The sequence below is a fragment of the Leuciscus leuciscus genome, assembly GCF_965113295.1.
Source record: "Leuciscus leuciscus genome assembly, chromosome: 12".
Lineage (NCBI taxonomy): Eukaryota > Metazoa > Chordata > Actinopteri > Cypriniformes > Leuciscidae > Leuciscus > Leuciscus leuciscus.
Genome location: NC_138736.1, coordinates 39029670 through 39054638, shown reverse-complemented (window position 1 = coordinate 39054638; position 24969 = coordinate 39029670). Strand labels below are relative to the sequence as shown.

At 36.2% G+C, this 24969-nt stretch overlaps 1 protein-coding gene across 8 annotated transcripts in view; it reads right to left on the bottom strand.

Annotated features, from left to right (window-relative positions):
- Positions 1-24969, bottom strand: part of ptk2aa (protein tyrosine kinase 2aa) — a 104424-nt gene that overhangs the window by 11967 nt on the left and 67488 nt on the right. For 4 of the 8 annotated variants that reach the window (XM_082185441.1, XM_082185443.1, XM_082185436.1 and 1 more), the window contains 18 exons: positions 23274-23414; positions 22022-22099; positions 21363-21470; positions 20203-20320; positions 19867-19897; positions 19059-19123; positions 16521-16535; positions 15802-15858; positions 12395-12492; positions 11004-11088; positions 10708-10808; positions 9825-9940; positions 9629-9729; positions 8435-8524; positions 7591-7795; positions 6245-6548; positions 3711-3836; positions 3076-3201 (listed from right to left, as the gene is read on the bottom strand). In XM_082185441.1, coding sequence (XP_082041567.1) covers positions 3076-3201; positions 3711-3836; positions 6245-6548; positions 7591-7795; positions 8435-8524; positions 9629-9729; positions 9825-9940; positions 10708-10808; positions 11004-11088; positions 12395-12492; positions 15802-15858; positions 16521-16535; positions 19059-19123; positions 19867-19897; positions 20203-20320; positions 21363-21470; positions 22022-22099; positions 23274-23414 — 1965 coding nt within the window. The remainder of the gene's footprint in view (positions 1-3075; positions 3202-3710; positions 3837-6244; positions 6549-7590; positions 7796-8434; positions 8525-9628; positions 9730-9824; positions 9941-10707; positions 10809-11003; positions 11089-12394; positions 12493-15801; positions 15859-16520; positions 16536-19058; positions 19124-19866; positions 19898-20202; positions 20321-21362; positions 21471-22021; positions 22100-23273; positions 23415-24969) is intronic. The other 4 variants (XM_082185439.1, XM_082185438.1, XM_082185440.1 and 1 more) reach the window with 3 other exon arrangements.

The following is a 24969-nucleotide window of genomic DNA, read 5'->3' as shown; positions in this document are numbered from 1 at the left end:
GTTTAAAATGTTCCTGATTTTCCACTCTCCGTTCTGACAGACCTCAAAGCCCCCAAAAAAAGCAACAAACTTCACAACGTATTAAAGCCCAAAGTAAAGATTTCCCGAGACGATGCAGCGAGTTCTTGCTCCATCTAGAAAAGCTCAATGTGAAGAACATGAAGAACATGAAGAACTCACTACAGAAGTCTAGTTACCGGCTTTCCGAAACAGAACTTGAAGAGATGCATCCTCTGAGCGGAGCGTGAGCGCGGTGTGTGTGTGTCCATGAGAGAAGCCTTCAGATTCCTGCTCAAGAAAACACTCTGCTCTCTCTCTCTCTCTCTCTCTCTCACATCCCACGCTTTCCTTTCCTCCCGCTGCTTTAGCTCCTGGTATGCGCTGCGCTGATAAACGCTCCACTGAGGGGCCGATCTCAAGGAACAACTACCTACTATTTTTATACGCAGAGAGTAATATGCAGTATGCAAATGTGCAAGCATGGAAAAACCAATGACCTTCTGAATTTACCAAGCATACAACTGCATGGAACACTTTATCCCATAATGCATTGCGCTCGACTTGACTTTCCATTTCCTGTGCAGTGAATGAACTGTGAGTGAACCGAACGATATCAGTCACATTTTGTTTTTGCTGTTATTTAATCAGAGACTGCTCGGGGGTGGGGGGGGGCATACGACCTTTTAGGCAAAATTAGAGTAAAAATGCGAGTACACTGTATTTTATTTTGGTTATTTATTTTGTCAGATGATAATTTGACGTCAACTCAAACCGGGGCTGAAAATATCCACTACTTTGAAACAGCTCCAGATGTGGCTTTAGAGTCTGAACTGTTTTAAAATATTAATTACATTGTTTTGAACTTTCTCTGATCTCAGACTGAGTCATTCATGTGTTATGAATCATCTGATCTTTTGATTTGCTTCCATAAAGATCCCAATAAAACAGGAAATAATCAAATGTGATGAACATCTTTCAGCTGTACAGTATTTAATCGACAACTCGAGGATTAAACACATTAATATTCAGTAAAATATATGAAACTATAGTGTAAGGTCACTGGATAATTGAACCGAATTGACTTAATAATGCCACTATATTATCATCATCTGTAGAGATGCTTTATAGAAATTGAATTTGACTGAATTCTTGACAGATCAATTTGGCTTTTTGCGCTTTATAATTGTAATTCTATTTTGAAGCAATTTTTATTGTACAAAGCTAAATAGCACATGATTATTTATTTATATATATATATACATACATGTACTTTTTTTTTTTTTTTTTTGAATAACCAGTAAAAAATTATTGAAATAATTGAATCATGAGATTTTAGTCACATCACACCATTTTAAATAACATGATGAAGTATACAGTATATAGTGTGCAGTGCTCTAGTGTTCATAATCCAGACACACTCAGATTCTTTCCTTTTGAGAAAAGCTTTTAATTTTTTCCTTAAAGAATGACGTTTCTCAGGAAGGCACGACGAACCACACGGGTTTCCACCGATTCCCACAAACCCCTGCTGCCAAATGAAACGATCACTTATGATACGCGTGAAGCGGCGCCCAAGTTTCCACTGGACAGAGAGCGATATTACAGTCACATCTCTGCTAACAACAATCCTCAAATCTAAAGTTTCATCACTCGAGTGTCAGATCTGGAAACCGCTCATTAAACGCCTCTCTCGGGTCTCAGCAACCAAAACCCCCACAATCCCCCACTGAAAATATCATCCGGAGCCCAGCAGCTCGAGAAACACATGGCATCTGAGGGGCGCGTGGAGCGTTTGGCAGGGATGTGGATGTGATGGAACAGTTTGCTCTGGAGAAGAGAAGACCGTTTCACTCACAGGTGCGCACAGATTTACAGCTTTGTTTTCAGGACGGGACATCTTCATCTTGTTCCATCTCCTTCTCAGAGTAACAACAACCACAGATGCAATGGATGCCAAACACACTCAAAGTGACCAACAAGCCAAAGAAAAAGTCATTTCATGAAAAACAAAATTTTTTCCTGCTAATCTGAAATGTTTAATGTGACTTTCCGAACTCAAAACCTCCTTTCCGGTCCATCAAGACCACTTATGAATGGCAAACATGACTCAGAAATATCACATATATTTACATATGAAGACATGTTCAGCATACAGCAATGATGACTGATGTGAAATACATCTTCATACGCAGAGATTAGAGCTCATTTACATATAGCAGTCTTAAAGGTACAGTAGTGTAAAGGTGGAAAATGATCATAAACTAAATTATGACTGTGATGCAATAAACCTTTATTATTATTTATTCATATTAATTTACATTTATTTCATTTTTTGTTTGTTATTATTAATAGTTATTTATTATTGTATTACTATATACTTTAAGATTTAAGTTTTCTAAAATTATAAGTGGACAAGAGAGAAAATAAAATGTTAGAAAAGTGTAGAATTGAACCATTAACAATAGTTAAGATTTATGTATTTTTTTTAAATAGTTAAGATTTTATGGAACTATTCATTAAAATTCTTTGAGAATTCTAGAACAGTATCACTAGTATTAGGGCTGTCAAAAGGGTTGAGAAATTGAGTTGGATTTTTTTTTTTTTTTTTTACTAAAATGATACTAATATTTTAATAATATTTCAAATTTAAGGACATAATTTTAGTTAGAGGAGTGTGCTAATAAGAAGGCATAATGAGAAATATAAACCAAACCAAGCGCTGTATTAAATTGTTTATACAAAATAATTAAATAGCATGACCGTTAAAACTAATTTTTTTATTTTTTTTATTTCCTGAATATTTACATTTTAAATTCCCATAGATGTTTAGAACATTTTTTTTAAAATATATATTTAATTACTATAATTAAACAGTTAATGGTTTTTGATATTTATTTAACACTTTATTTCTTATTTTCACTCTAGAAATTTTCAGGACTTTTTAAGATTACATTAATTGTTAATTTTAAATTCAACTAATATTTGAAGCTCAAATGTGAATTTGACAGCCCTGAAGAGTCCGGTGTCTGAGAGAGAGGGTGTTACACAGGTAGACATCAGTGAGTGTGTCAGTACCAAGAAGCTCTCCTCGTGCTCCAGCCACCTCTGGTCCTCCTCCATCTGCTGCTGCTGCTTCATCAGCGTCTCCTCCATCAGGTGTGTGACGGGCATCACCTGACTCCGGCCCAGAGCCGCCCCATCCTGACACACACACAGAGAACAGCAGCGTTAATGACCTCGCTCACTCGCTCGCTCACTCACTCGCTCGCTCGCTCACTCGCTCACACACTCACCTCACTCACCTCACTCACTCACTCACTCACTCACTCACACACTCACACACTCACTCACACACTCACTCACCTCACTCACTCACTCACTCACTCACTCACTCACTCACACACTCACTCACACACTCACTCACACACTCACTCACACACTCACTCACACACTCACTCACACACTCACTCACACACTCACACACTCACACACTCACTCACACACTCACTCACACACTCACACACTCAATCACTCACTCACTCACTCACTCACTCACTCACTCACTCACACACTCACTCACACACTCACTCACACACTCACTCACACACTCACTCACTCACACACCTCACCTCGCTCACTCACTCACTCACTCACTCACCCACTCACTCACTCACTCACTCACTCACTCACTCACTCACTCACTCACTCACCTCCATGTTCGGAGACCACACGGGAACGTCCGGTCTGTGGTGGTTCCAGGTCTCGTGGGGGTCGAGGACTGAGGCTTGCGGGGGGAATCCCGCTCCAGGCGTGAGTGCACTGGGATATCCAGACCCCTGCACAGATGAAAAGACATTTGATTTAAAGCACATTTACATTTATTTATAACAAAAGAAAACGTTTTCAAAAACACAAAAAAGAATTTAGACATTTGTAGCAATCAGTGTTATTTTAAGTATTATTTATATACTATTATAGTTTTTATTAATAATTTGAATTAGCTTAATTGTTTTTTCTTTTAATTATTAATAATTTTGCTATGCGCTCATCACTTTTTATTATTTTTAATTTTAATTTCACTTTTATTTTTTAATTTTCAGTTAGTAATTTTAGTACTTACATAAAACTAACATTTATTTAAGTTAGTTTGTAACATTTATAATTTATTTTATTTCAGCTTTGAATTACCTTTTTATTTTATTTTATATTTATCAGATTTAATTTTAATTAAATTGAAAATTTTGTCCTTTTTATAAGTTTTTATATTTCTCTTTAGTTTTAATTTGTTTTCAATTCTTTTAGTTTTTTTTAAACAGTTTATTAACTTAAACTTATTTCAGTTAGTTTTTCATCTGATATTTCTTTTTATTTTAGCTTTGAATTAGCTTTGTTTTTTATATTTTTGTTTTTGTTTTAATTTAAGATTAATTTTCAACAAATTTTGTTATTATTTTTATTAGTTATTTCTATTTAGTATAAAAAAAAATCAGTTTTAGTTTTTTTATTTCCATTAATTACAACTTAGTTTTCCTTAAAATATTTATATTTTATTTCAGATGCCTTAGGCTGCAATTAAAAAAAGATTTAAATAGAATTTTTTAAACAGATTTAGTCTTAGATAACAATAAAAACTTTTACCATTAGATACTGTACTATGGCATTTATATCCTTGTTAAAAATCATTTTACTCTCATAAATATCACATTATGTAACTAAAACGTGTTATGAAAGCCGTTTCAGGTTGTCTTTAAGACCCCCGGAGCGTCTCCTCTCCTCTCAGAAAGCCCAATAATCACCCTGACACAAAACCAGCGGATTGAGCACAAAAGCCTTTTAAGGCATGAAAACAGAGCGGCGATAACAGTGTGTGTGTGTGTGTGTGTGTGTGTGTGTGTGTGTGTGTGTGTGTGTGTGTGTGTGTGTGTGAGCTGATGGAATGTATCTGGAGTCAACAATAGCATGTGTCTTTACAGAGCGCAGAGGAAATGCCAGCTGTCAGAGACGCTCGCGGACGACCTGTGAAATAACTTCATGGAGCTGAAGCCAGCCAATCACATGCTCTTCTCAACCAGCCTCGTGCTGAAACAGAAGCACATCAGGGAGTTTGGCTGGAGAGACGTGCAGTGCTATCCGAGGTGTGTTTGCTGAATGTTTATGTTGGGAAGTTTTGGGGTATTTGGTGAGTGTTTGGCGACAGTCATCAGTTTGTCAGGGATGGTATTTGGAGACTCTTTGTTGAACGACAGCAGGGGAATGAATAACAGGCTCTTCATCGCAGTGACATCATGTGAGCAGCAGGAAAAATTTAAATCGTTCACAACTTGCACCCCAACAATTGATGAAAGTTGACTGACAGCGGTTCATTTATTTTGGCGCTGCCCTCATGTGTCTTTTTTTGTGGCAAAATGTACTTTATTTTTATTGTTTAAAATGTTACATTACTGTGGACAGATATTCTACCAGGTATTATTGTAAACTCCAAAGATAAACAACCCCACACTTATTTTATATATATTTTTTTTTTTCATGGCTAAATTTCACATTCATAAATGCATATTTTCAGGGAAAAGACCATGTTTTATTGCATTTAAAAATAAAGTGACGCATTATATTGAGTCAATATTGCCCTCGAAGAAACACAAACCTATTAGGATTTCACAAGCATGTACACTCTTAGTATTCCAGTATTCCTATAACACTGCCTATACCTCCCCCTAGTATTTGAAATGTATTGTATTGTATTTCTATTGTTTGTTTTGATATTTCTAAAAATAAAATAAAAAAAAAGACAAATTGCATGTCGGTCAAAAATGACTGAAATTATTTTTTTTATTTCAATGAAATTAATGTACTATATTTTAATTCGATAATGTTTTTTACTTAATTTTTTTTATTTTTAGGGGATTTTATGCTACTAAATTATATTTACGCTGTATTTATAATCCATTTATTCACTTTTTGAGCATAGCCTTGAAAATGTAATTTCCAACTTAAACTGTCGTAAATCTTAAATGCTTTAGAGCACAGACTTAAGTTTGATCTCTTTTCAAAGACCAATTTTCAGGACCATTTAACCTGTTCGAATCATGTCCATGATATTTTTCTGTTCACACAGCAAGTGCCAAGTTTCATATCATTCCCATAAAAAAATTTTTTTTAAAGTACAATTATTCGGTCAAAAATGACCCAAGAGCACCAGAGGGTTAAATGTGTTTGCATGAAGACGCTGATAAAGTAATGTTACCTGGTAATGATTGAGCTGACCAGCATGTTGAGGACTCGGGAAATATCCATCACTGGATCGAGGACTCGGGTATCCAGGTCGGCTGGGCTGTGAAAACCAAAACCACTGATTAAAACAGACCCAGATACACACACACACACTTCCTGTAGATCTGATCAGGGTATTGCAGATGTATGTGTCACTAAGACTCACCTTGGGAGGAGCCTCGTCTGAATTGCCAGTGTCCCAGGACACGGTGACCTGTCTCCTCATCTCCATACGGAAACGCTCCTCCTGTTGGGCCTTCTCCTCGTCCAGGATCGTGCTGAAGGGACACACACACACACACACACACAGAGGAATGAGGAAAAAACGGCATTTTCTGCATTTATTTAGCTGGAGCAGTGATGAGATTGACTTTTGGCTTTGATTAGACAAACTAAAAAAATAAAACATTTTACATATAATATCACTTATTTTCATATATTGTTCTGTATTATTTTGTATTTTATATTGAGCTTTCATTTCACCAAACGCAGCCCACCAGTGACGACAACAACATGAAATGCAAATGATACTTATTAGGCGTGTCACTGAATACAGTTAAAAAATTTTAATATCGTGCAAAAGTTCATTTATTTCAGTAATTCAACTTAAAAGGTGAAACTAATATATTATATATAGACTCATTACATGAAAAGTGAGATATTTCAAGCCTTTATGTGTTATATTTTGATGATTATGGCTTACAGCTTATGAAAATGTTCAAAATGAATTGAATTTGAGGTTTTCATAAGCCATAATCATCAAAATTATAATAAATAAAGGCTTGAAATATCTCACTTTGCATGTAATGAGTCTATACAATATATTAGTTTCACCTTTTAAGTCGAATTACTGAAATAAATGAACTTTTGCACGATATTCTAATTTTTCGAGTTTCACCTGTAAATGAGTAGCGTTTTCTGACAGGCCTCATTGTTATTCTTTATCAGAATTGTTATTATTAACTAAATTGCACCACTAAAATTCACATAGTTGACATATAATAATGAATTAATTATTTGTTAATAATGAATCATAATAAATGATAAATGGTTAATTTGTTGCACATTTGAGCGAAAACTTGTATAATTATATGGCTGATCATTCTGGAGTGAACGTGACACTCTGAAAGCTGAACGGAGACCTCTAGTGTCAGAAACCAAGAAAAGCATAAAACCATCAGATTATCTGTGCAAACACTGTAAAACGGCTGCTTTACTATGACCATTACATGTGAAATAAGTCATCTAGAAGACGCTTTTATCCAGATTAGCATGAGTAAAGCGGTCCATACACACACACACACATACACACACACTGACCTGAGCTGAGTCTTGAGTTCAGTGAAGCGCGGGCGTTTGCTGGGGTCGTACGCCCAGCATTTGGTCATGAGGCTGTAGAGGGTGGGGGGGCAGTTTTGGGGCATCGCTAACCTCTCGCCGTTCTCGATCCGCCCAATCACGTCATTATTCTTCACGCCCTGGAAGGGCTTGATGCCGAACATGAGGATTTCCCACATACACACACCTGAGAGAGACACACACGAGCAGACATCTGCCTCATGATCACAAATAAACTAAAGAAGAAGTAAAAAATACAATCAAACAATCATTATGGAATATATAAAAAATAAATGATATTATGTTTTAATCAGAGCTATTAATGTCAATGATAGCTTGACCAATCTAACTATTGTCATATCTGAATAGAAACAAAAATGGACAAAACAATATTGTATTTTTTTTAATAGAAAATATAGATCCTCACACACCTGATTCATTCATAGGTGTGTAGGATTAAAGTCCAATATAATATTTTAATATTAAAATCATATATATATATATATATACATATATATATATATAAAATTATTTTTATTTATTTATTTATTTTATTTACATATTTATAAAAATATATATAAATCCTGCACACTTCTCAATCTTGCATCATCATAATTTTTGCACAATCTAAAAAAAAATCTATAATATTTAATGTTTTATTATTAAGAGTAAAATTATCAAATTAATAATTAATAATAATAAAAAATATATATATATTCCTTATTTCCAATCAAACTAATATTGTATTAATAATAGAAAGATTGTGTTCAAAGCGTTAATGTTTATGGTGTTCAAGAACAGTCAAACTGTAGGAAACAGCAGTTACCAAACATCCAGACGTCACTGGCTGAGGTAAACCGGCGGAAGTTTATGGATTCTGGAGCCATCCATTTGATCGGCAGTTTCCCTTTAGAAGCTGGAAAACACACACTACTGTTGACAGACTTCACAGGCCATTACACGACAGATACAGACTCAACACTCAACACAACACAACACAAACAATACTAAATCCAAACTTAATAAAATAAAATAAAAATCAGCATAAAAAAAAGACTAAACAAATTTGTATGTACAACTTTATTACATTTTATTTAAATGTACTTTCTGGGCCTTACATCTTACAAAATGTTGCATGGCATTAACTAAAATTGATTAGTTGCATGGCAGACTAAAAACGTTTTACAGCCTATAAACAAATCAAATATGCCTTCACTGTCCACCAGAGGACGCTATTTCCTTATTCTGGGCATGCTTATTTCTTGCTTTAATTATATCTTTTTGAGGGGTTAAAATCAGCTTTCTTGTCAGCCTCTGAGGTGGACGGCAGGTCAAGCTTAATTTTTTTAACCTGTAGCTTTTGTACCTTTCTTACTCACCTGGTATAATGAAAACCTCTGTGACTTTTTTACTGATCATACATATTACATTACATTAAAGTACATCATGTTATTTATGGCGCTTTTCCACTACACAGTACCAGCTCGACTCGACTCGGCTCTGTTTGGTTTTCCACTGTGTAAAAGTTGTACCTGTACCTGCTTCCAGGTACTTTTTTTCGTACCACCTCCGGCGCGGTTCTGAGCGAGCTGAGGCGAGCTGAGGCGATACTAAAATGTGACGTGAAAACACAGCAGACTGCTGATTGGTCAGAGAGAATCGTCACTATTCCCTGCGTCATCATTGCACGCGCCAGACGGAGTATCCTGAATAAAAACAGCAAAAACAAAAACAAAAACATCCAAAAACAGCATACACTCGATTTCCTCCATTGTCCTGTGTGTTTGGGTAGCGGGTGTGTCTCGCGCGTCTCGCGTAAAAGATTAAGTCACGGCAGTTTCCTGCGGCGTCGCTATGACGACCAGGTACTATTGTGGAGGTACTATCTGCAATGGAAAACGGAGCGAAAAGCGAGCCGAGCCGAGCCGAGCTGAGTCGAGTCGAGTCGAGTTGAGCTGGTACTGGTAATGGAAAAGCGCCATTAGTGGTTAATTGCTTGTTAAATGGCAGTGTGAATTACCTTTGTAATAGGAACTGTCCTCCATGTATCGGGAGAGACCGAAGTCACCAAGTTTCACACAATCCGTGGAGGACACCAACACGTTCCTGGCAGCGATGTCCCTGTGGAAAACACACATTTATCTGAGTGCATTGTGATCAGAAACGAGTCGCGCTTGTGAAGACCTTCAAATGGCAGTGGTGATGTTGATGCTCACCGGTGCACGAAGCGTTTGCTCTCCAGGTACGCCAGCGCTGTGCTCAGCTGGTAGGAGAACAGGATCAGCGTCGACAGGTCCAGGTTGTACTTCCTTACTTGCAAGAACGACCTCAACTAAAAATAAACACAATGGTGATTTCCAGATGTGAGTCTAGAAGCTGGTCAACCAAAAGAGGAGTTTAAAGTGCCCCTATTATGCTCTTTCAGATATCACCTTTCATGTAGTGTGTAATAAAGCTGTCTGTGAATGTATAAGGTCTCCAATGTCTTAAAGTTTAAAACACACAATAAATCAAGTTATTGTTTTATAAAGAAAGAAGTGATTCTGAATTGCCTGATACGACATTTGTAACATATTTGCATGATGTCAGTCTATGGTCTTCATTGGCTGCTCATGAACAATGTCTACTTTGACCCTCAAACACTAGTTGTATCTGAGACTGGAAGAGTTTGGTTTGAGAAGACGTTGTTTTCTGTTGCCAGAGCAAATCCACTTTGCTCCACTTCCTTTAAGATTGATACGGTAAAACCGGCGCCATCGTTACTGTTCGTATCACTGTGTATAAAGTGCTGAGGAAGAGCTGAAATTCAGATATGCAAATGTGCGTTTGGTTTTCCAACACACAGTGCAAGCGGTCGACCAATCACAACACATTAGGCCTTCTGACCTATCAGAGCAGGACAGGCTCTCAGAAAGGCGGGTTTCTGAATAGTTTATCAAACTGTTTGAGAAGAGAGCTGATTCTCAGTGTATGTTATGATAAAATGAAAGTGTTTTTTGACCTAGGATGCATGGATGCCCATTAAAGGAGACAGTAAAACTAAACTAGGAGCCTTTAAAAAAGCATAATGGGGCACTTTGAAACGACAGCAAGTCTCACCTCTCCAAGCGTGCACAACTCCATGATGATCCAGACGGGGTTTTCAGTGATTATTCCAATCAACTTCACAATGTGCGGATGGTCGAACTGCCGCATCGTCACTGTCAAACGTTACATCACACAAACAATTCTCACGCAAAACACTTTTGCAAAATCATAATGGTTCTGTGGGATTCTGACTTCTCGTAAACTGTGGCGACAGTGACTTCCTCATATTCAACTTCAAAATAACCGATAACTGAGTCAGCTGAATGTGATGCGGGTCACTAGTGTGAAGTGTTACTTGAAATACTCACGAGCTTCCTGTAGGAACTTCTCACGCACGCTGTCAGAGGTGCAGTTCTTACACGTCTTAATGGCCACCGATAATGAAGGATTCTCCTGTCAGAAAGAGCACATGATGATGTCAGACACATGCCACTCAGAAACCGTGTGAACAAATTCAAGAATATTACAGTACAGTAGCACAGTATTTCAACAAACAGTGACATTTTTGTTTGTTTTAACAGTTTCAGACGACGGTAAAGAGCAGGTGACAAAAGGAATAGGTAAATAAATACTTTTGGGACATTACAAAAACATTTATATTATACATACAGTTTAAAACTCTGATTTGTGTGACATTATTAGTTTCTAACAATAATCAACATAAAATATAAAATTAAACAATTCTGAATAAAATCAATAATTATATATATATATATATACACACAGACACACACACACACACACACACACACACACACACACAGACACACACACACAGACACACACACACACACACAGACACACACACAGACACACACACAGACACACACACAGACACACAAAGTATCAATTAAAATGATTTTAAATTCCAAATATATTTATTTTAAAAGAAGAAAAACATGAGAAAACAGAAGAATGGGCAACAGCGTTAGATTTAGCCTAATTTAAGATCTCACTCTGTTTAGACTAGCTAGTTTGGGACCAAATGTTGACGACTTCTAACTTGCCAACTTATTTTTTCTTTCTAATAAACTTTTTATCGAGAAATACTTTTGCAATAACTTTCATAACAATGTTTTAAGGGTTAAGCTTAATGTATGCATTGAAAACTACAATTAATGTTCTTAGGACTAGCTACTTTTAATGCTAAATAATAGTTTATCAAAGATTTCTATTAATTCTCACTCCTAACATTTTTTGCATGAATAGAGCGGAGCAGGGATGATGTCAGAACCAGGAAGAATAATCTGCCGCTGGTTCCTTCAAGATTTAACTATGGGGTTGTATAATGTTTGTTTATTATTTTTAATTTATGAGTAAAATAATTCCAGTGGTAAACATAACTTGACGATACTTTGACATTTTGTCCTACAGTGTAAACCGCACACACTCACACCCCAAACTGTCTTATCCAGTCACTTAACAGAAACATATGTTTTCAAAAATAATCAAAACTGCTTCAAAATTCACATTTTCAGTATGGGTGTGTGTGCAGTTTGTGTTGCAGAACAAAACATCAAAGTATCGTCAAGTTATGTTCACCACAGGCTTTATTTTACTCATAAATAAAAAACCCATTATAAAAACCCACAAGAAAATCTGGAAGGAGCCACTGGTGAATAAGTCTTCCGGGTCCTGACAGTGTTTGTTTGGTACGGACTGTTGTTTGGACTGTGTGGATGATGAATACGCAGTTTACCGGACTCATGTAAACCCCTTGGTGGACGTCACCGAACTGTCCCTCGCCGATACACCGTCCCAGCTCGATTCTGTCCCGCTGGATCTCATAGTCCTGAGCTACGGACGAAAGACACAAGGAAGCAAACGTCACAAACCTGAAGCTCATCATCAGAGCAACCTACACACATCACAAACCCTGAACGTCACGTGTGTTCAGAGGAACGGCATGCTGCACACGAGCAGCTCTGACGGAGCGTAACAAACTTTCAGCTCAATATTTACTGAACGCAGAGCTCAGCGATTCACCAAACGTTGCCAATTGCAGGTTTAGAAACACTGAGGTCATGAACAAAAGACCTTAGTCAGGGTGGACGCCATGTTTAACAGTCCACAAATGAAGACGAGGCTGTGAGCGACAGAAAGACATGCATTTAATGCGTTCCAACAACACACTGAAAATGTGTCTATCCCCCCAAAAAAAATCTAGATGACAAAAAATTGGTTATGAAAATTAAAGGTGACATAAAATATTAAGATGATGCTGATTAAGATGAAGTATTAAGATTGAGCAAACTGCACAAATATGCCAGACATTTGCATTTGTCATATTAAATATGGCGTTCAGCCTGACTAATGTACATAACCTATATTAAAATAAGTATTCAATAAAGTCTTAAATATTATGCAAAAATCATAATACAGCAAAATAAAAAACATAGAAATAAATATGTGTAACATTATAAATGTGTTTACTGTGATTTTTGTTCAATTTAATGCGTCCTTGCCGAATACCATAGTAAAACATTTTTTTTTTTTTTATCATAGTATTCCAAAAAATGCACCATTTATTAAAACAAACAAACAAACAAACAAACAAACCAAAAAACTAAAAAAAACAAAAAAAACAAAAAAAACTAAGAAATATAAATAAGCAAAACAAAAATCTATTCATCGTCTACATATCAATGACTTCTGCAGGTTTTCAGTTAAAGTATTTAAGCTCATAAATATATAAATGGGTTATTATTAATAATCATATTATTTTTTATTAATATTTGGTTATGATTTTGATTTGGTTATTATTAATAATCATATTATTTTGATTAATAATAATAATAATAATAAAACAAAGATGACTGACTGGTAGATCGTAACACTAACAACGCCAAGGTCAAGGGTTCGAATCCCACGAGACACAATTTTACACATTTTATGAAAACCTGCATTTGCCAATAATACGAGAAGGAACCTGCGACTAAAACAACACAAGCCCACGGCAAAACTGAGATAGAGAGATAAACAGAAAAGAAAAAGAGATAAACTGAGAGAAACACACAGACGATGGCGTTACCTGCGTCTAATCCATAGCATTCGGCTGGTTGTTAAAGAGAAGAGTGAGAGAGTGGGCGTTTAGATCAGAATTAAAGCTCAGGATGAAAGAGAAACAGAGGGATGAGATGATAGACATGTCAAACACTCAGGAAAGAGCTGTTATAGATCGTCACACTGATGTATGCGTGTTTGTATTCAGCATATTATAGAAGATAAAAAATGACTTGGAAAATGAGCAATAAAATAATTTCAGTGACACTGAACAGTCAAACATCAGATCTCATTCTAAGAGGTTTAGAGCATTTTCGATCATGCTTTGATACTGGAAAATACAATGTTTTGCACTTTTTGCAGTGAAGGAGCAAAAGCAATATAAAAGTAGTTCATCCGACTCATGCGCTATGATAATATTCCTCTGAAGCCAAACGTTAGCATTAAGTGATGATAGACAGAAATGTAACCTTGTGCTGTGTTGAAAAGCCTTTTGCTTGTAAATCTCATTATGCTACATTATCCAATCTGTCAATCTTCAATCTTTCGATTAGCACAGGTTTTATATTTATTTTAGCTTGAGCTGATACACCTCAGATCAATGAGGCCCATAATCAATCAGCTGCAAACAGAAATGCTTGCAAAACCTGTGCTAATCGAAAGAAAACAAGTTGATGAAAAGATTGAATCTAATATTTGGCAATAACGTTGCATAACAAAATTTTTTTTTTGTAGGCAGGTCATTTTTGACCGAGAACACCACAAGGTTATAAAAAAAAAATATATATATATATTGTTATACCCTGTTTTTCTACACTGTGTGAGCAAGGTCAGTACGTTTTTGTCCAATGCGATAACATTATCAGTTTTGGGAAAAGCTAAATCCTCTCCGGAACACAACGTGAGGGTTAAGGCTAAAATATACAGCATCAGAACTATTGGAATATAGTGCATATGTACTATAGTTATGATGCTTTCTTGTCCTCTCTGGAGCTTGACAGTCCATTGACTTTCATTTGATGAAACATTCAGCTGAACATCTGCTATTGTGTCGCACAGTAGGAAATCATACAAGTTTGGAACGACATGATGGTGCACTGCAAGTATGTTTTATGCAAATCTTCCATCTTCAAAATGTCACATTTAATTTAACTTTATAATTTAATAATTTAACTTTTCTAATTTTGTTTTACCAGTGTGAGTAAATAATGGCACATCTTCATTCAAAGACACTCGTACCACATGAAGTCGGCGTGTGTTCAGAATCCTGCGGTTGTTTGTACAGGCCCGCATGTAAAGTCACACACTCGTGAATGTTAGTGTGCATGCAGTCTGCAGTCACTGACTCACACACACACACACACACACACACACACACACACACACACACACACACACACACACACACACACACACACACACACACACACACACACACACACACACACACACACATCTCTGACTTCTATGCTCTTACTAATAAAGGCTCTTTATTGGCATTGATGTTCCATAAAGAAACTTTAACATCCATAGAAACTTTCCATTGCACAAAAACAGAATTTATAGTGGAAAAAGTTTTTTTAGGAATAGTTATATTAGGAACTGATCACTGGAAGGTTCTTTGGGAAACCAAAAATTGTTCTTCTATGGCATTGCTGAGAAAATCCTCTTATGGGACCTTTACTTTTAAGAGTGTAGAGTGTTTATATAAAGTTAATTCAGATTAAACTCGTTGCGTTTTTTTTACAGTAGATTAATAAGAGAATACTTTTGTGGTCAAACAAGCGAATTGTGTCTGATTCAGCCGAACCCAGTGACACACACACCTAATTTTACCTTGCATTGATTAATCAAATCGAATAAATCTCGACACAAACTCTCGAATGAATCCTGCATGAGTTTCCAGAGAGAATGTTCTGGAATGTCAGACTGGATACTTTAAATTGCATTTGCCGCCACATCAACAAACCAAACAAGCCAGACAGGGAAAAAAAGGTCAGGATTTGGCTCCGAAAACGTACGGATCTGTACAGAAACATCTGGATCCCAGGAGACAGTTACACACACACACACTTCACAGACAGCACGAGTGAGGGTACTTACTAGAGGGCATGGTGTAGGTGTCTTCCTCATCTATGATCTCTGCATAGTCATCCGTTTCTGCAGGGAGACAGAAGCAGTGGTCAGTATCTCATACACACACACACACACACACAGGCCAAAACAACGCCCCCTCGGTCACTACACCACCCGAAACACATGTAACCTTCCACTACAGAAACTAGAGCCGGCCGAAAACAAGCCAAGAAACTCCTCCATGAAGACACATACACACATACACACACTCAAGTGCACTTCTCTCTTTTAAACCCTCTGAACTCAATCTGTGTGGCTCTGAGTGTCTGTCTGTCCAACCGGCCAATCAGAGAGCAGCTCTGTCTGTCCAACCGGCCAATCGGAGAGCAGCTCTGGCTGTCCAACCGGCCAATCGGAGAGAAGCTCTGTGGTTGTGCTTGAGAAAGCCAGGGGAAGGAAGTGACTCTTTCGTCTTCATGCAAAACAGATTTAGTCCAGCGTTTTTGTTTTTGGGAGAGGTCACACTCTCTTCTCTAAATAATTACACCTTTAAAGTCTGTCTCATAAGGAATGCAGCGAGCAAAAGAGCAAGTATGCGCTTCAAGTGAAGGAGATGCTATTAAAAAAAAACTCACATTTACACAGTAAACTGAAACATATGCAAGATTGTCTATATTCAAGTAACTTTCCAAATGCACACAGTGTTAGTTCGAGATCAGAAATGAAGATCACAAGTGAAACTTTACCATCTCCACTATCTTCTGCAGGTCCGAGGAGAGCATGCAAAGAACGGAGAGGATCAGAGAGAGGTTAATTCATCAGCAGGCATGAACACACACACTCACACACTCATCATGAACTGGTTTAGAAGCCCTGGCTGCAGCTCCTGCAGTAAATGTGTTTTGTTCATGCTGTTCTGGGAGTCATTAGAGTGGTTATATTGGGTTAGACGTGCTGCAGGAATGTGTGGGATGAGATTCAATTGGGACGTGGACACACTTCTGCCTGTATTGTTCTGCCACGGGTCTCATTCAGTGCACTTCACTGTTAAAACACAACTGTATTTATATACTTTATTCATATAATAATGAATATTAATTGGGGGCAGGTTTACACTTTTTAACATCATTGGCAAAATTGGGAGACTTTCAAAAATACTGGCATTGCTATTTCATCACTAAACCAAAAGAGAAAAAAACAAGAAATTATATTTCTGTATAAAGAAAATGAACCATACTTTTAGAATATTGTCTTAATTAATACTGTATTCTCATCACTGTACTGTACTGTTCCTCCGCAGGTCTAATTCAGTGCTTTTCACATTTTTTGTATAATAAATTATATTATTTGAAGGCAGATTTTATACATTTTAAAATAATAAGCAAATTAGCAATAAAATTGTCTGTAAAATATTGCATTATCATTACTGAAATTTTTTTTTTTATTATTATAATATGTAAAAATGTATAATATAAATTTTGTTTTATTATATATATATATATATATATATATATATATATATATATATATATATATATATATATATAATAATAAAAATGTACTTACTGAATATATATCATAACTTATTATTAAATTGTAAAGTAAATGGCATTTTTATTTCATGGCAATTAATTTAAATAAATGTATTAAGCTTTTATTAATACATTTATTTAAATTTTTGCCATGTAATAAATGTAAATAAATCTTCTTGTCCAAATTCTATTTCATGGCAATTAATTGAAATAAAAAGAATTTGGACAAGAAGATTGTGTTACTTTATTAATGAAAATCTACAATCTATTTACAAGTAATGTGCATTACTGACATGACAATAATTTCATAAATAAGCAACAACAACAAACACAATCCTAAAATAGACTTAACTTTGTTTATTATTTTTTGTGGCCTGTTTCTTCATGAAATGTATTCATTAATCAATGTCAAAGACAAAAGAGACTGAAGCAGACTGACACCTCAGCATCTGATATGAACCACAAAGTAAATCAACATTTTGATCTGCAACACATATGTGTGCTGGGGGCGGAGTCACGGAGGAAGTGTGGTCAGTGATCACATGTGAAGCAGAATGTGATTTGATTGGTCAGCGAGGTAGAAGCTACATCCTCTTAAGAGACATGAGACCTTTGCATACTTTAATCAATATAGCATTAGAACAGATAAACACAGAAGAAAATGATCGGTTGAATCAGGAATCAGAGCTGTGGTATGAACACATGATAAACAGATTGAATATGTTTTGGTAGAGAGCAAGTGAGGGTTAGTGTTAAACACACACACAGGAACAGCGTGTACCCTTAGGAGGAGACTCATGGGAACAGAGGACAAACGGAAGGAGAAAGCGTCGAGCTTTAGCAGCTTTGGTGGGCGTCTGAACCACAGAGTCTTCAGTGAAGAACGACAGATGGAGAGAGAAAGAGAGTGAAGCAAAGCAAGGCAATATGGAGGGAGGAACGGACACAGAACAAACATATTAATCTTCCAGCTCCGTGACAAAACACTGAACACCACTTATGGCCAGACTTTCACTATCAGGTCGTTTCACACCAACACTGATAGCATTTTATTCACTAAATGAATAATGTGAATCAGGAAATGGTGCAAACACACCCAAAAATGAGTGCTGAAGATAATACACACAGATGAAGCATGTTTTCATTGAAAAGAATGACATTGACTTCATTTTCACATGAAAGGTGCCTTTAGAGAGCAACTTCAGGTTTGATTATGCTGTAAATCTCAGAAGTAAACAGCTTAAAAACAACAGACACATTCATGAGCTAAAGATACCAAACATCTGGAGCACAAGTGTAGATGATGAGCTTTAAATGTGTGCAGATGTTGCAGGAACCAGGACAACATCTTGAAGACATCAGATATCTGAGATATAAACGCTTTAAAGACTCTGTGAAACAGCATTTGCAATGTATTCAATTGTATTATTTTTAGAGTGAAACTAAATCTTCAGCAGGACATAATGTCGGACGGGATTTGATTTAATCCATTGTGGATATGATTGGATCCAGAAGTGTTAAGTTATGATATTAAACTATAAAACAGGGGAAAATCCCGGAAGTCTGTGGGATTAACACCTGTTTAAAAAAAAAAAAAATCATATTTGATATGAACATATTGTAGATATCATTGTTGTCTAGCAGATCTGATCTATCTGTGAACTCTTCTTTGGAGAGTCTTTACCCAGAATGCTCGGCAGGACATCAGTCCAATAACCCTGATAGCTCAGATGAATGGGAGGCGGGTCGTACCTGAGACAGAGATGGCACGAACTCCAGCCCGAATCCCCTCGAGACGCTTCTCATTGTTGGCAAGTCTGTGGAGAAACAATTTCATTAATGAACAAAATGGTGATTATTATTGTTTCCATGCACACTATAACAAAACCCAGTGATCCAACCATAACAACGACTTTCACAGGTTCACGTGAGCGCTTGTTTGGGACCAGCTGAAAACTTAACATAATCCAAATTATACTCAAAAGATGTTACATACTATACATGACACATGCAGAATTAAAACATATGTAAGCATATGTACTTTGAAAGACAAAGTATGTAATATTTTATATATATATATATATATATATATATTTTTTTTTTATATAATACAATATGCCTGGGAAAAATATAATAAAAATGTGAAAACATAATACAATATAATAAAAGATTATATAAATATAATACATTATAAATTGTGTGTATTAAAATATATTCAATATATATATATATATATATAAAACTAACAGTTAACTACAGCATCATTAGGCTAATTTAACATCCTATATATAATAATGTATGTATAATATACAGCCTAATCCCGTTCTTGAGTAAACTTCATTGGCAACAAAACAATGTATTAAAACCATAATGACATTCTTACCAGATGATCACAAATATATTGTGAATGTTTGATATATCGCCCAGCTAATCTCCCAATCTTTAGTTTTGTCCTGGTTTAGTAGTGTTTAATCTTTAACAGCTGGTCAAACTGAATAAATATCCAGCCAGAGTTTATTAAACAGCTCAGGAACGGCAGAGAAGGGAATTCATGACTTACTTTGGAATGGATGGAAGAGCTCTCTCACCCTCTGTAGGACAGAGAAACACATGACATCAGCTTATGAATCAAACTGAAGGACAACACACACCCAAATATGAAGAACTGCACTTCATAATTTACTACAAGTAAAGTTTTTGTAGACTGGACTTATTCTCTCTCTCTCTCTCTCTCTCTCTATATATATGGAATGACTTTTTATTTGTGTCCTGCTGAGCTCATTGAAATGGACAGCTGTGCAGCTTCACACTGAGATTTTCCACTCAATACGTCCCATTCATAGTTGGACTGTATACCACAGACATCCCACAATGCAGCAGTGTGAGGGAGACGTACCTTTCTGAGGTCGGACGATGAAGGACTGGCTGACGGCGCTGAGGAGTCGACAGTAGCCGTCGATGAGGTCGGCCATGTTCTCAGCAGTGGCGAAGACTGGCGTGCTGATCGTGAGAGGCTACGAGAGAGAGGAGAGACTCACAATGAGCCATTATAGAAAACACCAGCCACATGATGACGTCAAGCTACAGCAGAGACCAGCTGCGCAGACCAAACACACACACACACACACACACACACACACACACACACACACACACACACAGCTGAAGACACGCCCACAAATAACCTCAGGTAAACATGTAGCCAGTCTAGTCCGATTCTGATTTGGTCAAAAAGACTCACAACTTTAGTTTAAATCAGTGTTATTTTTGTATTATTCATATACTAGTATAGTATGTATTAATATTTTGAGTTAGTTCAAATTTTTTGATTTTTTTTTTTACTAATTTTGTTAAGTGATTGTCATTTTTCATTTTTTTATATTTCTATTTAGCTATAAAACATTTTATTTAATTTTTTTTCAGTTTTACATTTAGTAATTTTAATACTACAATGTAAACAAAAATTAGAAATGTTGCTTTGGTGACTAACTGAAATAAAGTTTATTTATTTATAAATGTTTTACTTCAGTTAAATCTTTTTGTAATGTTATGTAATTTTGTTATTTTTATTAGTTTATATATATATATATATATATATATATATATACACATATTCAATTTATTTTTATTTCAGTTTTAGCCTTTAGTAAATTTGGTATTTTAACCTAAACTTTTTTCAGTTAGTTACAAAGGCAAAAAGTAACAAGAATTTTTTTATCTAATATTTATAATTAGTTTTATTTCAACTTTGTTTCAATTGCTGAATAGGATTTTTAGTTTTAGTTAACAATAACAATACCGGTTTATAGCCTAACCCATCCGCCACAGCGTCTAAATCTGAGTAAAAATGCCGTTGAAAAGACAGACAGACAGAAAGAGAGAGAGAAACAGACTGACAAAAAGTGCAGACAAAGAAACCAAAATAACAGTGACAGTCTGAAATTACAGCGCCGTCAGCTGGATTTACACCCCTCTGAGTCACACATCTCAATCTAAACACTTCCAACAGCAGATCCTACAATCAAAACATCGACTTCATAATGCTCTTTGGTTTACCTCTGCGGCTCCTGCCACGTCCAGCTGTAAGACACCTTTCCTCTCCTTCTCCTCCACGCACGAGTAATGGATGCTCTGCACCTGTGTGAAGTTGGCCAGATGTGTCGGCTGAAAGAATAAGACACACAGGTGGTGATGCACACACTTGGTAATGAGAAAAATTAGCTTTGAAATAAGGAAATCCTTATGAGTTATGATGTTTCATGAACATTCACTGAACTTTCCATCCACTTTGCCTCAAGACAAAATCCTGCGTCACAAACCACAGATGATTAATCAGCAGAAAATATGAGTAACATCCCTTAAGCAGTGACACATCAGAGCGGTGTGTTTCTCTGAGGAGCTTCTGTGTTCCCGTCAGAAGCCCTGAAGGACTCTGGGAGATTAATACGAGGCGATACACCAGATCACAGGAGGATCTGCATTAATTAACTTTGTACTTTGTATGAACCGGACAACTATTTTTGCCAGTGCTGCAGACAATCAGAATATTTGCTGTTTAGCATATAGTGATGTGAAGCAGGATTTTGGACCAATGGCATTTCACTGTGGGCGGAGCTATTCATAAATAGAACCAAGCAACTGACAAGACAACTCAGATTAACATAAAACAGATGGAACTCATTGTTTGTTGCTATGGCGATGTTGATATGAGTTACCGTGGAACCCTTGTCTGTCAGGTAACTGATTCCCTCCTCCGGGCCGATAGCAAGATCCACTGATATGACCCAACTCGACTGAGAGAGAGAGAGAGAGAGAGAGAGAGAGAGAGAGAGAGAGAGAGATACAGATACAGATACAGAGAGAGAGATACAGAGAGAGAGAGAGAGAGACAGAGAGAGAGAGAAAGACATAGATAGAGAGAGAGATACAGAGAGAGAGAGAGAGACAGAGAGAGAGACATAGATAGAGAGAGAGATACAGAGAGAGAGAGAGATACAGAGAGAGAGAGAGAGACAGAGAGAGAGACAGAGATAGAGAGATACAGAGAGAGAGAGAGAGAGAGAGAGAGAGAGATGTCATACATATAACAAGAATGTTGCACACATTAAGAATTGATTTAAATGTAATCAAATAAAATAATCATCAAGTGTCAGCAGTGAACTAATGTTAGTTGTTGGGTTTATAATTTATAAGGAACTGCTATTTTTCTCCAGATATATTCCTTGCATTAATCCACCACAACCCATGATATAATTTATAAAGTAAATGCCAATGTAGTTTGGGGTTGGTAAGATATTTTAATGTTTTTCAAAGAAGGCTCTTCTGCTCACCAAGGCTTTGATTTATTTGATAAAAAATACAGTAAAAACGGTAATATTGTGAAATATGATTAAAATTTAAAATATCTGTTTTCTATGTGAATATATGTTAAAGTGTAATTTATTCCTGTGATCAAAGCTGAATTTTCAGCATCATTACTCCAGTCTTCAGTGTCACATGATCCTTCAGAAATCAGTCTAATATGATGATTTGATGATCAAGAAGCATTTCTGATTATTATCAATGTTAAAAACTGTTGTGCTGGTTGAGATATTTCCCCCTGACACATTTAATTTTTCAGTTAAAAAGAACAGCATTTATTTGAAATAGAATCTTTTGTAACATTCTAAATGTCTAACTAAAATGTTACATTGTTACATTCTAAATGTCTAATTCTAAACTGTCACTTTTGATCCAGTTATTGCTATCACACTGACCCCAAACTTTTGAAGAGTAGTGTATAGTAAGTAGTATAACTAGTAACAGAACTAGTGGTAGACATTTTTCTCAAATAATTTTCCAATGGTTTGTTTCTTTTCTTTTTTTGTGGACAAAAGTTCATTTTGGACACAGTGTCAGGATATATAAGTCCTCCATGGCCACCAGGAGGCAGAAAAGGCCAGTGTTTGAGCACATGACCTGCCGTACCCCTAGAGCACAGCGAAAGTACTCTTTGTCGAATCTGTAGACGGGCGCCAGGATCTCAAAAAACTTCAGTATGCTCTGCTCGTCGTTCAGGTTGGCGAACTGCTTGAACGTTTGCTGGATCTGTTTCCTCAGCGTTTTGGCCTGAAACACAGAGAGAAAGAACAGCGTTACACCTCACACACTGAATGAAAACATTAATAAACTGACTGAAAACAGAACATTAATCAAGTCCCATATGACCAGCACTAGCTTAGAAATTACTCAGTTTCGCTCCAATAACATCATATTGAATTACAGCACTATAAAGTGCAAAAAAATGAATTCAGAAATGATAAATAAACTTGATTTTGACATGTTCTGAAAAACAAGTTATGCATCAAATATTTAGGTTTATGCGTTTGTGCAAATCACTAACATGAGTAACAGTAAGGAGCAAACACAATAAATATGGTTTGCTATAGTAAAATCATGCCTATATAACATAACAGCATTACCCAGAATCAAACCGGTAATTCAAGTTCATAACAACCATCAAATTCAGCTGTCAATCAAATAAAAAATAGCAGTCTTCTTCTCTCCTTAACACTCAAAATACACAAAACCAAAACACTTCTCTGCTAAAGTCAAGTCGAGACACATGCTCAAATTCGGCTACATGTGCAACTGAATGGATCTACTCTGCTATTAGAAACCATCTGAGCTCTGAAAGGCATTATGGGTATCTTAACAACATTGAGACACAGATCCTATCAGACAAACATGTGAGGGGTCACTTCAGAGGGACGGTCCACCCTTCCTGAGAGGAAGTGCGGCCCGGTATCGGGTCTTACATCTGTGCAGGAATTATGGGAAAGATCTGACAGACCAAACAAGAGGGTGGAAGGCAGGATTTCTTCATCTTGGGACTCAGAGACGCACCTCTTCTTCTCTTTTATTACAACACGCCATTTCAAATCTTTTTCTTTTTCTTTTTACTTTTTATAATAGAGAGCCGTTGATGACAATGGGTAAATGTTCACTAATGCATGTAAAAGTTAATTATTAATCCGATTAAAATAATAATAAAGATTTCACTGCTTTGAAGTTAAAAGAAAACTGATTAAGAAAATATTTAATAATCATAAATAAATCATAATTAATAATAATAGTGTATGTAAAAGTAAATAATAACAAATAAATAAATAATAACAAATTAATGAATAAAAAAAACAAATTACGACCTTATTTTATACTGTCATCAAAGCTAATATGCATGTTCCCTATATATGATACATGAATATTATCTCTGTCATCTATTATCTATCCTGGTTTCTCCTCATTGGTCTAATAGGAATATTTCTGCCATCATTTACTTGCCATAATGTCATAATGTATTACTGTATTTTTGATCAGATAAATGCAGCCTTGTTGAGCCGAAGAGACTTTAAAGATCTCACAGGACCCAAACTCTAGTGCTTTTATAGCACTTTGTTTCTCATGTTCGTTCACTTTCACTGTACGGTGAACAGCAGCTCATCAAAACATTGCCTTTTACACTCCACAGCAAAAAAAGACAGTCATACAGGTTTGGATCGACATAAAGATGAGTAAATGATGACAGGATTTTCACGATTCCTTTAATAAGCCCTTGTGAAAAGCAAAGGAACGCATTATTAAACAGAAGCCCCGCGAGCTGAACTCAATAACGGCTGAACTT